Source organism: Purpureocillium lilacinum (assembly GCF_023168085.1).
Source record: "Purpureocillium lilacinum CBS 284.36 DNA, scaffold_6, whole genome shotgun sequence".
NCBI lineage: Eukaryota > Fungi > Ascomycota > Sordariomycetes > Hypocreales > Ophiocordycipitaceae > Purpureocillium > Purpureocillium lilacinum.
Genome location: NW_027072116.1, coordinates 2,941,794 through 2,954,642, shown reverse-complemented (window position 1 = coordinate 2,954,642; position 12,849 = coordinate 2,941,794). Strand labels below are relative to the sequence as shown.

The 12,849-nt window shown below is 61.3% G+C and overlaps 5 protein-coding genes across 5 annotated transcripts; 2 read left to right on the top strand and 3 right to left on the bottom strand.

Annotated features, from left to right (window-relative positions):
* Positions 1-2,669: 2,669 nt before the first annotated feature.
* Positions 2,670-3,367, bottom strand: PLICBS_008784 (uncharacterized protein; the record flags this gene model as incomplete). The annotated part of the gene is made up of 3 exons (XM_018324745.2): positions 2,670-3,302; positions 3,329-3,335; positions 3,363-3,367. 3 exons carry the CDS (start codon positions 3,365-3,367, stop codon positions 2,670-2,672), a joined length of 645 nt encoding a protein of 214 aa, XP_018176139.2.
* A 1,507-nt stretch (positions 3,368-4,874) lies between these two features.
* PLICBS_008783 (uncharacterized protein) lies at positions 4,875-6,407 on the bottom strand (the record flags this gene model as incomplete). The annotated part of the gene is made up of 1 exon (XM_018324746.2): positions 4,875-6,407. One exon carries the CDS (start codon positions 6,405-6,407, stop codon positions 4,875-4,877), a length of 1,533 nt encoding a protein of 510 aa, XP_018176140.2.
* Positions 6,408-6,968: 561 nt separating this feature from the next.
* On the bottom strand, positions 6,969-8,477 carry PLICBS_008782 (uncharacterized protein; the record flags this gene model as incomplete). Its single annotated transcript, XM_018324747.2, has 1 exon — positions 6,969-8,477. The coding sequence occupies one exon, from the start codon at positions 8,475-8,477 to the stop codon at positions 6,969-6,971; it is 1,509 nt and encodes a 502-aa protein (XP_018176141.2).
* A 648-nt stretch (positions 8,478-9,125) lies between these two features.
* On the top strand, positions 9,126-10,388 carry PLICBS_008781 (uncharacterized protein; the record flags this gene model as incomplete). The annotated part of the gene is made up of 2 exons (XM_018324748.2): positions 9,126-9,979; positions 10,133-10,388. The coding sequence occupies 2 exons, from the start codon at positions 9,126-9,128 to the stop codon at positions 10,386-10,388; spliced, it is 1,110 nt and encodes a 369-aa protein (XP_018176142.1).
* A 775-nt stretch (positions 10,389-11,163) lies between these two features.
* On the top strand, positions 11,164-12,305 carry PLICBS_008780 (uncharacterized protein; the record flags this gene model as incomplete). Its single annotated transcript, XM_065601456.1, has 2 exons — positions 11,164-11,435; positions 11,513-12,305. The coding sequence occupies 2 exons, from the start codon at positions 11,164-11,166 to the stop codon at positions 12,303-12,305; spliced, it is 1,065 nt and encodes a 354-aa protein (XP_065457528.1).
* Positions 12,306-12,849: the final 544 nt, after the last annotated feature.

Here is a 12,849-nt window from a genome sequence, read left to right as displayed (position 1 = left end):
GTGTCGGCCTGTCGTCGTCGGAGATGCTGGAAATGTTTGTGATGGCTCGAGGGTCTCGAGTGGGATGGTCGGCGACGTGTCCGTAGGTATTCGCGGGAGCAAAGACTAAATGGAGTCTCAGGGATGAGGGTCGAGGAGGGTAATCCGACGTCGTCATAAGAAAACGAGCCGCTTGGTGCTGTTGTTGCGCATCAGGGAAATAGACTCGAGGAGAGTTGGGCCGCCGCCTTGGTCTTGGTAGGTAATGGTGGTGGTGGTGGATCCCTCGTCGAACAAAACATGGATGGTGGAGGGCCAGGCGAGGCGAGGCGAGGCATGTGAGACGGACGGGCAGTCTGCTGACCGCTATAATAAACGAGGGGCCCCGCCCCCGCGGGGTGGATGGAGGAGCAGATGACGCTGTGCAGCGCGAGAGATGGTGCAGGTGCTGCTGTAACCCCAGCTTTTTCCGGTGCGCGGAGGTGCGTGGAGGGGTCCGGCCTCCACTGGGCTGGCTGGCTGGGACTCGCCTGGCCCGCTCCGCCCGGCTTCCACCATCCATTCCAATTGGAAAGCCAGGCAGCCAGCCCAGGGCTACAGCCCACCGCAGCGCGGCCCTCCAGTGAGGTACAGTTACCCGCTCTCAGGGGGGCCTGGCCCAGGCCATCCCGTCGTGAATCGCGATGACGAAGAGTTGGCTGCAATTGGGCTTCGTGGCCCCATCCTCGCCCACCAGCTCTGACCGTGTCACACACCATCCATGGATCCAGTCCCTCAGCTCAAGCACAGCCGGTGATGCAGGCTTCTGCTTCCGGCGCTGACGCCGCCGATATTGCTGCTGAGTGTCCCGCTGCGCGACCACGGCAGCCAAACGTCGTCGTCCCGACATGCACACGCAGACGCACGCCTCATGCAGGTTCCGGTCGCCCTCCATCACCGTCCGTCCGTCTGCTCAGCCCTCAGCTGGTACAAGACAATGCAGCCCTCGCATGCGGCGGGCGGGCCACGGGCACACCCGCCGCCATCGAGCATCACATCACATCACTCAGCTCGCGGCAGATCCTGACATGTGAAGTGCGGCTCGTCTAGATACTACGCACAACGACGCCACAGCTCCAGAGCCCGGGACAGCGTGCTCCGTGTAGTGAGTGAGCGAGTAACGTACCTTGCGCAAGTGGTTCACAGACCCCCGGTTGACCATGGCCGAGAGAGTCGAGACCGCAGCTGGGCTGCCGGGCTCGCGGCCACGGCGGGATCGTCGCCCGTTCGCTCCGCTTCATTGCGTCATGGAGCCAGCGAGCTAGGGGGCCTCAGGTGCCCGGGACCTGCGATCGGTGCTGCACTTGGGGGAAAGGTACGACCTCATTTCTTGGATCCGTTCAATCTGGGTGAGGGGGCTGCCTGTATTTGCAGGGCCCAACAAAATTCCTCAGGAATTGCAACGTGAGGGTAGCCTTGCATGTGCTTTTACGCCATCACTCCGATACAGCTGCCTCCTTCTCTGGCGCCTCCCGCGCCATCTAACAAGCCACTCTTGTCGCGATGGCGCAGTCACAACGCCCAGTCCTCCACTTTACTACAGGCTCAATGCCTCCCCAACACCAGGCTCCGTGTCATGCAGTGCCAAAGACGAAGGAAAGAACGCATGTGAAAGAAGGAAAAGACCTCCGCCATCACCCTACCGCCCAACAGGCTCGTACCCCTTGGCCATGTATAACGGCCAGGGAAAGCAGAAGACGCTGGCGCCGAGGACGCAAGACTGAGAGGACAATTGGCATCCGCACAAGGTCTGTCGACGGCCCAGGTGATTGATGCGAAAGATGCGTGCCCCTTGTCTTTAGATCCCAGCCGACTTGTCCCTCTTGCCCGTGTCGGTCGGTCGAATTTATTGTAGTAATGAAGTCTCCCAACCAAGCAAGAGTGGGTTGATGCGTCCTACCACCCGGCTCCTGAGGACGGTGCATCCGCGCGAATGCCCTCGCCCACTGGTACGGCCGGGCAAGCACGCGTCGTCAATCGCACGGCTGCGGACAGCTGTTCTCATCTGCCTGCCCCTGACAGTCCGATCATGCCTCGCCCATCCTGCAATCCTGCAGTCTCTCAAGCTTCCAGTCCGTCCGATCATCTCCTGCCTGCGTATAATGTGACCGATCAAGCTGACCACGACGCGGTCAATCACTCCTCCCACGTCCCACTATCTGGAGTTCCCTTCACGCCTTCTCCGCCTCCCAATCCCCCAGTCTTTCGATCTACAGATCCCTCATCCGACCATTTCTCTGCACGCGAACGGCTAACCGCACGACGCTGCCAATCTATTCTCACGCTCCTACCCCTGATCACGGCTTGTCCGTTTTCCGGTCTGTCTTACAGTCCTCCAGTCTTCAACTGTAAGTCGCCCCATTCAATTGTTCCCTGGACGGGCATACCTAGACCAGCCAAGCTGATCTTGCCAACCGCAGGATCCCTGCCCATACGCGACCTAATTTTCAACCATGGCGTCGGCTCCCCTTGCCAATTCGACCTCCGATGATTGCCCGTTTATGCACCTGTGTAAGGTTGCCACTCGTTGGATCGATGATGGTCCGTTGAGCGAACTGCTACGCAAGCAGAATTGGGAGGATTTAAAACAATCGATCTCTGGTGGATGCAAGGCAGCATAGGAGCTGAGATCAATGAGACAGGCCATAGGCCTAGTCGAAAGTGATGGGTTCTCCATCACTTCTTCCATAGGGAGGACTTCCCTCATCTGAGCCGGTATCGGAGCCTTCGCTCTCGGAGCTGCTCTCCCTTCCAGGCAAGTCAGAAGCCCAGTAGAAGAACTCGATGAGTCTCTTGTCGAGGTCCATTTGGCAGGAATGCTCCTTGATATGCGCCATGACGTTCCGAGCGGCTGTCTTTGGGGCCGGGGGTGCAGGACCGCCTAGCCCTTCCCAAACGATGGCCATTGACATGAGGCCAGCTGAATGGCCTTCGAATAGCTCTCCCGGTTCCGCAGTATAGAAGACGGGTTCTCCGTCCTCATCCACAGAGGTAAGCGGTTTCTGCGGGCGGAGACCTAATACTTCCTCCTTCATACGTTGCTTTTCTTCGTCTGTCATCCGCGCGAACTTCTGGTGGGTCGGCATCCCAGGAACCGACAGACCTAGGTTATGGTCCGGTTGGATGGCAAGGCCTTCTTCTTTCGGGCCTAGGACGCCAAGGTACTTCAACACTGGAAAGTTCTTCATGGCCGAGTGGCTGAAGACAAGCTTTGCGGTTGGTGTCACCATCTCACCCTCTGTGGTGAAGAGGATGGAGTTGAGCTCGTCAGAAAAGCCCGGCACCTCCATGATATCTTGCATGCCGCCACCCAGTTCCTCCAGGGCTCTTTTGGCGGAAAACACTGCATTCCACAAAGGCCCAGCCACCTCGTCAACCACACCAAAGATGGACTTGGGTCCGTTGGTGGTGTCATCGAAGAGGCCCTCAGGGTCTTGGATGTCGGCATCAGTCAGGTTGCGTTGGCTCCAAACAAGCCTGTCTCAACAAGGCAGCGTGGCATCACAGGCGCGGGAGAGCCTTGTGGCCTCGGAGGGGCTCCTTCGATCGATGTATTCAGTCGGGTTATTCAAGCGCTGGCGTCATCGGGTTATTCGTGGCTCAGGTGCTGACGTTGGCCTGGGGCAGTTAAAGCTTCCGGACATGCAAGGAAAAGCTCGTCAAGGTGCAAAACACCGCCCATAACTGTTCTCCCAGGCAAAGCAGGCAGTCCAGGTCCTCGTGGTCAGGGGGGAGGTCCATCGTACCTAAGCACACGATCGTCGTCTTCATGTCCTCCTTGCGGGCAATCGTGTGCAGCAGTTTTGTGCCGTTGGGATTGTGGATTGACGTCAGGTGAGCACTGGCTCGTTTCGCCAGATTCCGACTTTGCGCGACATAAACCCGAATGTCGTGCGGATCGGGCTTTTGTCTTTCCTTGCGTCTTCCTCTCCTTGCGTTTCTTCCCTTGCTTTCTGTGCGACGAGATTGCCTTCCGCACCATACCACATCAGCATTCTTGGCACGACGAGATTGTCCTTCCGTGCGCATGTAAAAGAAAGGCAAGGCCTCCGCCGTCACTCTACCGCTAATTTGCGGCATGCCGCATTTGCCTCTCTCGGCGGGCTTGGCATCTAGTCTGGTGTCCAAATAGAAAACAGGTCGTGTCCAAATAGCTGCTCTCATCGACAGTAGCGACTATAACGACCGCGACCTTTCCCAGTCCTAAGCGGCGACGCTCCGAGATAGATCTCACAGCTCCCAACCTGATGGCTCAGCAGCAAGCGACCGTAGTAAGAACTACGATCGCGATAATCGCGACGACCGTAACAGTAGCGTCAATCGAGGCAGGCCGCGACCATGTCAAGTCCTTCCAGCAAAGATAGGCAGCGCCGGCCAGTCGCCGCGCAACTATACGCAGCCCCGAACTGTAACGGTAGGCGACCACCCATGGAACTGACCAGTTGCATCTTTGTCAACAGTAGGAAAACACATATACCAAAGGGGGTGTTCATAGTGGTGCCATGGCGCGGCGGCGTTTGCCGTACAAACGAAATACAAGGGGCTCGCACGTTCCATGCCGTTATGCCGCGGCGGGAAGAATTCGCTCATTCATGAAAGTTTTGGCGCTAACATGGAGCTATGAAAGCGCGCCGTGTTGGGCTGTCGTTTAAGAGGTCTTGCGTTCGGGTCTTCTCCTTGATGCTTCAGAAGTCCCAGCGCAACCATTTCACTACTGAAACTTGTGAACTCGGCCGTCCGGATAACGATGCCGTTTGCGAGTCTCTATTCCAATGTGAATCAAGCGCGCGACTATGCCCATCCCACGTTTCTATCCTGGTATAGATCCGAACGTGCAACAAGCTAGGTAACTTATTCTATAGCTGCCCCCTCCGTGAGCGCGCCTCTGCCTTTTGCCTCCGAATCTCGGTGCTGCTAATCTTGGCGGCTATCCTCGCCGCCTCAGCCTCCTTCTTGTCTGCGCTCCCCTCACCTCCCTCGCCATCGTCGTCGTCGTCTTCATCGTCGCGCTCGCCGAGCACGTCAATCTCGTAGACGTCGAGGGGGTGCCACTGGCGCTGGGCCCTCCTGTCATTGATTGCGGCCGCGCCGCCGCGCGTCTCGGCCGACACGACGATGGCGTCGACGCCCTCCTCCCATATGGGCGGGCCGAAGGGGTCGCGCAGGTCGACGCAGCGGACGAGGATGGCGCCGTTGCGGAACGAGCCCTGGAGCTCCCTCGGCGTCGGCGCGTCCTCCGCTGTGCCTACCTGGCCCTTGGGAGGGGCTGGTACCGCTGATGGACTGACGGCTGTGTCGGTGATGCGCAGGTCTGCGGTAGAGGGCTCGCCCAGGACCGTAGCGAGGAACTGCAGCGTCGAGCGCGAGCGCACCTCCCACGACTGCAGCTCTTCGGCGTACTTTTTCCGCTTCAGCAGCTCGTCGCTCGAGACGCCGACAATGAAGATGCACGGCGGGGCGTCCTTGTCGTCCTCGATCATGGGCACGCGTAGGAGCAGGGCTGCGGCGTGGAGGAGGAGTTTGTGCCCCGGATGGAGGTGGTCAAAGGTGCCTCCGATGCAAAGGGATCGGTAGCCCTCGACGGCGTCTTGTGTTGCTGCTGCTGCCGCTACGGGAACGCCGTCGAGAAGTGTTGGAGCCGTACTCTGGGTGCTGTTCACGCCATGTTGCTTGCCTTGACCTTGACCCGCAGTCGCGCCGTCTGCTGATTGCGAGGGGATGCAGAAGCTCAGCCCGCCCTTGACGGCGACAATCTGCTTCTGGAGAACAGTGCGTCCGCTGCCCGTGGCGAGGTCCAGGTAGGCAGCAACCAGCTCGTAGCCGGGCTCGCCGCTCGGGTGAAACACCGTCTTCCAAGGCCCCGTCGTGGCGGCAAAGGTAGCGAGGTCGGGGACGGTCGTGCAGGTGAGTGAGTAGCGGCGATCCCGTCCCTGCATCTGCGCCTGCTCGAGGTACCACGAGGCCTTGCGCCCGCGTTCGTGGTCGACGAGGACTATGCGCGCGTCGACGGTGCCGGGATCGTCGCCGGCGAGGTCCGTCGCGATGCCATGCTCGGCGCAGATGGACGCGACGAGAGTGTACAGGCGCGCGAGGAGCGTCTGCGAGGGCGACCACCGGACGGAGCGCCGCTTCGGGGCGGCAGCGGGGCCGGCGAGGACGGGAGAGGCGACGGCGACGGCAAGCACGGGGGCTGGCGGTAGTGGGGAGGAAGTCGACGTTGCCGAGGAGCAGGCCAGCTTGTGCTCGTCGCTGAGACGTGTGAGGACGGTGGAAAGCGGGAGGTGGTAGGCGGCGCGGAGGGCGGCTCTGCTGGCCGGGCGGGGAGGCGACGGGAGGAGAAGGAGCGACGGCAGGGCGGCGCCGGTGCCTGGTGATGAGGTCGGAGCCATGGCGAGTGAGCGTTCTGGCTTGTGCGTATGTCGCGCAGATGTCGAGGCGTCTCGGTGTTCGACGTGTGAGCTGACGACTGGTGAAGCGCTCTGTTGGAGGTGGCGGACCGCTCCGAGAGTAGAAGCACTCGTGGATTAGGCGATCATGATCCGAGGGTGTGGTTGTGCAGTTATGACGAGAGAAGCGTCGCTCAACGGAAAGCTGGGCACGGCGCGACGGATGACAGGAGACGGGTGAGATGATGTGAGTTGTGAGGCACAAGTGTAGGTGTCTGTCGAATGTCGACCGAGGTCCGGCAGCTGCAGCTGGTGTGGGGTTGCCGCAGTTGGGTCAATCAGTGGGATGATGGTCGTTTACCCCGCTGTCGTCATGAGCCAGTGAATGCTCACCTCAACTTCTTCCAACCAGCTCTACATAATACACCGAGCTCTGACATGGCGCATGACTTCATGGCCACGACTACGATGAGCGAATGCACGGGTCTCCGCGTCCATGAGCCAAGTTTCTCTTCTAGTTGATCTCGTGACAATATCAGGCTACGCTACGCTCTCAGTTACTCTCTACTCGTCTGGTCGTCGCTGCACACTACAATGCGAATCAACAATGTCGACGACGCGTCTCCGGTCTCGCGGGCGGTCAAACACTTGAGCGTGATCGATGTCCGGAAAGACAATGACCTCGACCTTTTTGTACGCCGCGCCGTCCTCCGTCTCCTCTTCTCCCTCGAGGTAGTCGGCCACGGCCGCCGCATCGACAATCAGGTCCCTGCCCGATAGCGTCACGGCGGCCCTGCGGTGCCCGCCGCCCAGCAGGTCCTTTTTCCAGACGATATTCTCCCGCCAAAAGAAGTGGCGGCCGAGGCAATGCGCGACGCCCGGATCGGTGCTGGCAAAGTACCACAGCTGCCACTCGTTGGCCGAGCGGGGCTGCCGGCGGGTGAAGTTGTAGGCCACGTCGGGGAGGTGCAGCATTACGGATACGGGGTCGATGAGAACCACAGACGGCACGCGTGCCTCCATCTCCGGGCACGAGAGCACGTGCGTGGTGAGCACCGAGCCGTACGAGTGCGACACGAGCGCAAACTGGTCCCACGCGGGGCCGTGCAGCGCCAGGACCAGAGTCAGCTGGCGCAGGAACTCGGCCTTGGAGGGCGGAGGCGCGGCGAGGCGGAAGGATATGGACATGAGCTCGGGGACTATGATGCCGCGCGCCGCCTTTGCGCCCCGCATCTCGGCGACGAAGCGCACGTAGGTCCACAGGCCGATGCCGATGCCGTGGAAGAAGACGACGGGCAGCTCCTCGTCGGCGACGGCGTCTTGCGTGTGAGGGCGGTACCAGTATCCCAGGCCGGGAGCAGCAGACCGGTGTCTTGCAAAGAGCTCCTGTGGCCGTGGCGGGAAGGTCTTGAGGGTGGCAGACGGCGATCGCGCGTAAAAGCGGAAGCCGTGCCATAGCATGGCGATGTGGGTGGCCTGGTCGATGAAAAAGACGATCACATACCAGGTGAGGCCGCGATACGTGGTGTTGATGTCGTCGAAAGTCAGGCGGAGACACCTGGCGGGGCCGTGGCCGGGGAGCAGCGGCTTGCCGAGACGGTCTTCGACGACGGCAATGTAGCCGTCGAGCTCCCGCTGGGCACGCGCATCGTCAACGACGTCGCCATGGGCCTCGGCCTCGAAGAAGGCCCAGAGGAAAAAGTCACGTAGGTTGTCGCGGCGAATGTCATCGAGCTCGGCCCCGAGGAACCACCAGCGGAGATACGACCCCGGGTCGTCGACGTTGCGCATGCACTCGTCGAAGAGGGCCCGGCGCTCATCCGACGTCAGGGGCTCGGGGTGGACGGCGGCACGGGTCAGACGCCGGGCATAGGGGACCTGGACGGCGAGGTAGAAGAGGGCCTCGGCGGCGAGGAGGCCCAGCAGCGCGTCGGACACGGACTGGCGCCATGGCGAGTCTGGAAATAGAGTGCTGACGGCGGCGAGGGCGGCGGCGTAGACGAGCGGCGCGTAGCGGAAGAAGGCGATGAAGAGGCGGATGAGGAGCAATTCGGCGGCCGACGTTCCGATCATTGGGCCGTCGGGGCGCCGCTTGTCACGGCATGGGCGTGGCGCGGCGGCATAGAGTTGGTGGTGTTAGCTGCGGGCGTGTGGTTGGTGGTGTGGGCTGGGATATTTTATAAGTGCCGGTTGCTGTGGACTCGTTGAGCGTGGTGGTGTGTTGTTCGGACGTCTGTTGGGGGGAGGGTGGGTGTGACTGATGACGTACCTGCATCAACGCATCATCAGCAGCCACTCTGACGGCACTCCAGCGGGCAGAGGCGAGGCCGAGGCACTCTGCACCACCACCACCACCACGCCAATTACACGGGGGAGAGAACAAAAGCGCAAGATTTTCTCCCATTGTTTTGAGCGGTCAGGAAGGACGGTTCCTGACATTACTCTGCTTCAATTACTTGGTACCGCGGCGTTGATTCTCATCTGTGCGGCTGGGCCAGTGTAGGGTAACCAGTCGTTTTGTTGGATCCTCCCTCTTCCACACCACCAAACTTCTCTCACGCCATGAAACGGACATGAAATCACAGCCATATCACCCTGCAACACGAGGACGAATCCCCTGCCACCGCCTCATCCCGGGACGGGCCCTCTGTCCCCCGCATTTCTCTTCAATCGTCACCCCATCGTCCTCACCCCTTCCTCTCATCTTGGCGCACGGCAGTCATGGCGGACAAGTACATCCTGCGCATCACGGCCGGCCCCGCCTACGACGAGGCGACACACGTCGAGGTCCCCGTCAACCAACCGAAGCCCGTCAGCGTGGCCAGCGCCGCGGCCGACGTTGAACTCTGCGTCCGGATACGCGACTACGAGGGCCTGCCGCGCGGGTCGCCTGCCTCGTCGCCGTACTTTGACGCCGAGCCGCACGCCTACAACCAGGACCAGTATAGCATCGCGCTGCGCTTCACCCCGAAGCGTCCTGCAGCCAATGGATCCACGAGTGGTGGCTCTACTGGCAAGGACGTGCAAGACGGCGGAGAGGGCTCCGACTCTGTGGGGGATGACGAGGAGGAGGATGAAGAGGAAGGAGACGAGAGCACCAGCGGCATCAGCGGCATGGACCTCCAGTTCGGCAACGACTTTGACCGCCCCATCCGCGACAGGCTGCCGCCCGGCTTCAACACCGCTTTGAACATTGTCCGGTGGTGGATCGACCCGGGCCTCGACGGCGACGCCTACGCGGACAAGCCGTACTTGTACGGCCCGGCGCTGAGCTCCTTTAACCGCCTGCACGTAGGAGCCGGCCACTACGACGAGGCGCGCGGCGGGCTGTGGTTCGACGAGGGCGGCGACAACGACGGGCTCGAGGCGCGTCGCGCGGCGGGAGCACCCGACGACGGCAAGGCGCGCATGAAGTGGGCGCTGCGCGACGCCAGCAAGGAGCGCTGGGTGTTTCAGTATGGCCGCACGTACGGCTTCGACTTTTTCAACCCGTACCTCGATTTCCGGAACCTGGCGCTGCGGCTGCCGGGCTTCCATTTGCCCATCATCAAGTACTGGGATGGGCAGGGCTTGAGGTGAGTTATCGCTGGTTTCCCCGGGGGTTGCTGCTGCTGCTGCTTCTGCGGCGGCTGCATCACGACTTTCCACCCTTTCTCTTCAATGTTGAACACTGCGTTTAACCTGGCATGCATTTTCTCCCCCTCTCCCAGGCGCTCACATCACCTCAGGTATGTGCTGCGCAACAAGGCCACCGGCGAGGTGTACCTCGTCGTCGTCTTCACAATCTACCTCAAGGAGGACGTCGCCGAGGACGGGACCATCAGCCACGGCGCGGCGGAGCGGGCCGCCGTCGCGGGATCCAACGGCGGATCGTCGAGTGATGGGGCGGGCGGCGCTGAAGACGAGGAGGCGGCGCTGCGGGAGGCGAGGGAGAAGCTGGGCAAGACGCATATAGAGGAGACGAGCCCCGACGACGTCGACTAGATAAGGCTTGCGATTATGACGTGCATGTAGAGTAGTGTTTCCGGGTAGAAGAGCGGGGATTTGGCTTAGACACGAACTGTGATGGACCGCGGCTTTGGCCCTGGAAATATACGACGCAGCGAGACCAAATTTACGGGCCGCAAGGTCGGAATTCGCCATGGCAGGGACAGCAATATCAATGTATGTATGGGATTTTATTGAGTGCTATAGCGTCGGCCACGCGGCCTGCGTGACGCTTTTTCGTATGAGCAGTGCTATTCGTAGAGCTACCTTTGGCTAGTTGTAGAGCCTGCCTTACCGTAGCAGCAACGAGAGCAACGAGAATAACGTCAATAACGGTAGGAACAGTAACGAATTGCCAGCTGTAGGTAGAGCGCCGCTCTCTTGCCTGCACACTAGGAATCGCTGGCGTAGCATGGGGCCAGGGCGCGACCGAGAAACGAGTAGGACGGCGCTACAACTAGCAAAAGATGGCTCTACTAATAGCACTCCTTTTTCATATCGCTTGAGTACTTGTACAAGGCACGCCGCCCGGCAGGGCAAACCGCATCACTGCCGGTGACTTACACCACGGGCAGCGTGATCGGTTCACGATGCCAACCATGACGCAACGGCAGCCCGCGTACATGTGCCGGCATGGTCGGGCTTCATGCGCAATTCTGCACTCCTTTCAAATGCTGCCCGAGACGTTCACGAGCGCCGCGACGACCACTACTTATCCATAGGCACTTGACATTCACACAAAAGCGCGAGCGGTACGCAAAGAGCAGCCGACATGGCCTTGGGCGTCCAGACGCTGTCGAGCGGTACGAAGCAGATCCCGTACATGACCATGACGGACGCGGCAATGGCGTGCGCGGCGCCCATCCGAGCGACCGACTTTGACAAGTGTCGGGTGCCGGGCGGCGTGGACCTGTGGGAGCGGCAGGGCTTCTACTCGCCAGGGGTGTGCTTCGCCGGCTACGACCCGCTGTGCTCGCAGACTCGGCCGCCGAGTGAGGAGTGGCCGCTGCGAGTAGGCGAGACGGCGGTGCGATGCGTTCCCGAGTAAGTCACTGTCCTATCCACCGCCGGATGAAGGCGCAACGGCACAGTCAGTCATCTTGCGGCTAACCACAGCGCAGAGGGTACAAGTGCAACCGCGCGGACAAAGATCAGCGGTTCGCAACCCTGGAGTCTGGCGGAACAATCATCACGGTGCCGGCGTTTGAGGTTCGCTGGCGAAGCGAGGACCTCAAGGGAATGGGACAGAGCCAGCCAGTACCAACGACGACCGGTCCCAATAAGGGGGGCATGCCGACGGCAACTATGACGCTGTCAAACATGACGAAGAACGGCTCCGGCACGGGCTCCGGTGCCAGTGCAACGACGGTCCAGACAGAATCGAGCACCGGCACAGGGGATAACACTGGGAGCGCAGGCATTGAGTCTGGGGTCGTGGCAGGCATCGCAGTCGCTTGTGCGCTGGCTGCCTTTGCGCTGGCGATGGCCATTGTTTTCCTGCTCAGGTATCGACGGCGTCAACGACCGCAGGGAGCCGAAGCCGGCAGTAACAATGATGACCGAGAGCCCGGGCTGGCGCCGGCATCAGCCAGCGTTGCGGAGATGGATGGGGGAGCCATGGTTGTCGAGGTGGACGGGACGCCAGCGGGCCATCAACAGTGGTTGATTCCAAGCCCGCCCCCCGGCCATAGAAACCAGGAGCAGCGCAACGACCAGGATCACAGCGGCCCAGCGGAGCTAGAATCACGGTCGACGGAACTGCCGGCGTCGACGCTCGACGGCGGCGGCCAGCCGACAAGCCCCGTCGGGAGCGGGAGCGGAAGCGTCAGTGCGAGCGTGACTCCTGGCCCCGGCTGGCGGCATCCGCCCGTCGAGGTGGCCGCGGCGGGTGCGTTGTTTGAGCTACCGGGGTGATGCCGCGTCCATGGATGGTGTCGATGCAGATCTGGAAGAGGGCAGGGCCCTAGCGCGATGGGGATCGATCCAAAGGGCGCGGCTGACGGTGTCGGGTGCTGGCCCAGGCTCGCGAGCCGATGTTGGAACGGACGTGGGTTGCTGATGATTTCAGAGATGGGCCGCTCGACAGCGGGGGCGTGTCGGTGGACAGTGTTGGTGATTATCCGCTTGGAATCAACGTTGTGGCTCTCGTCTCGCGGTGGAGTCGACGGCGTCGTGATGTGGTGCCAACTGCGAAGCAGAAAAACGAGGCGCAAACTTGATGTCGGATCACGACATCCGCCGGCGGCTCTCGCACCAGACGGACCCGTGGTTCCATTGGCTTTGGGGGCACAGGCCCGCCCGCCGTCACCGGGAATAACGCACGCACATGGCCGCCCGTCTGACTGTCTCGGCCCGGCAGTGGAGGCTCGCGGCCAATGTCCGTTCCAGGCCCATGTGGCAGCGCCTCGCGCGGACTGGCGCCCCCTGAAGACTCTAGTTGCCCGGCCTTGGACCTGGG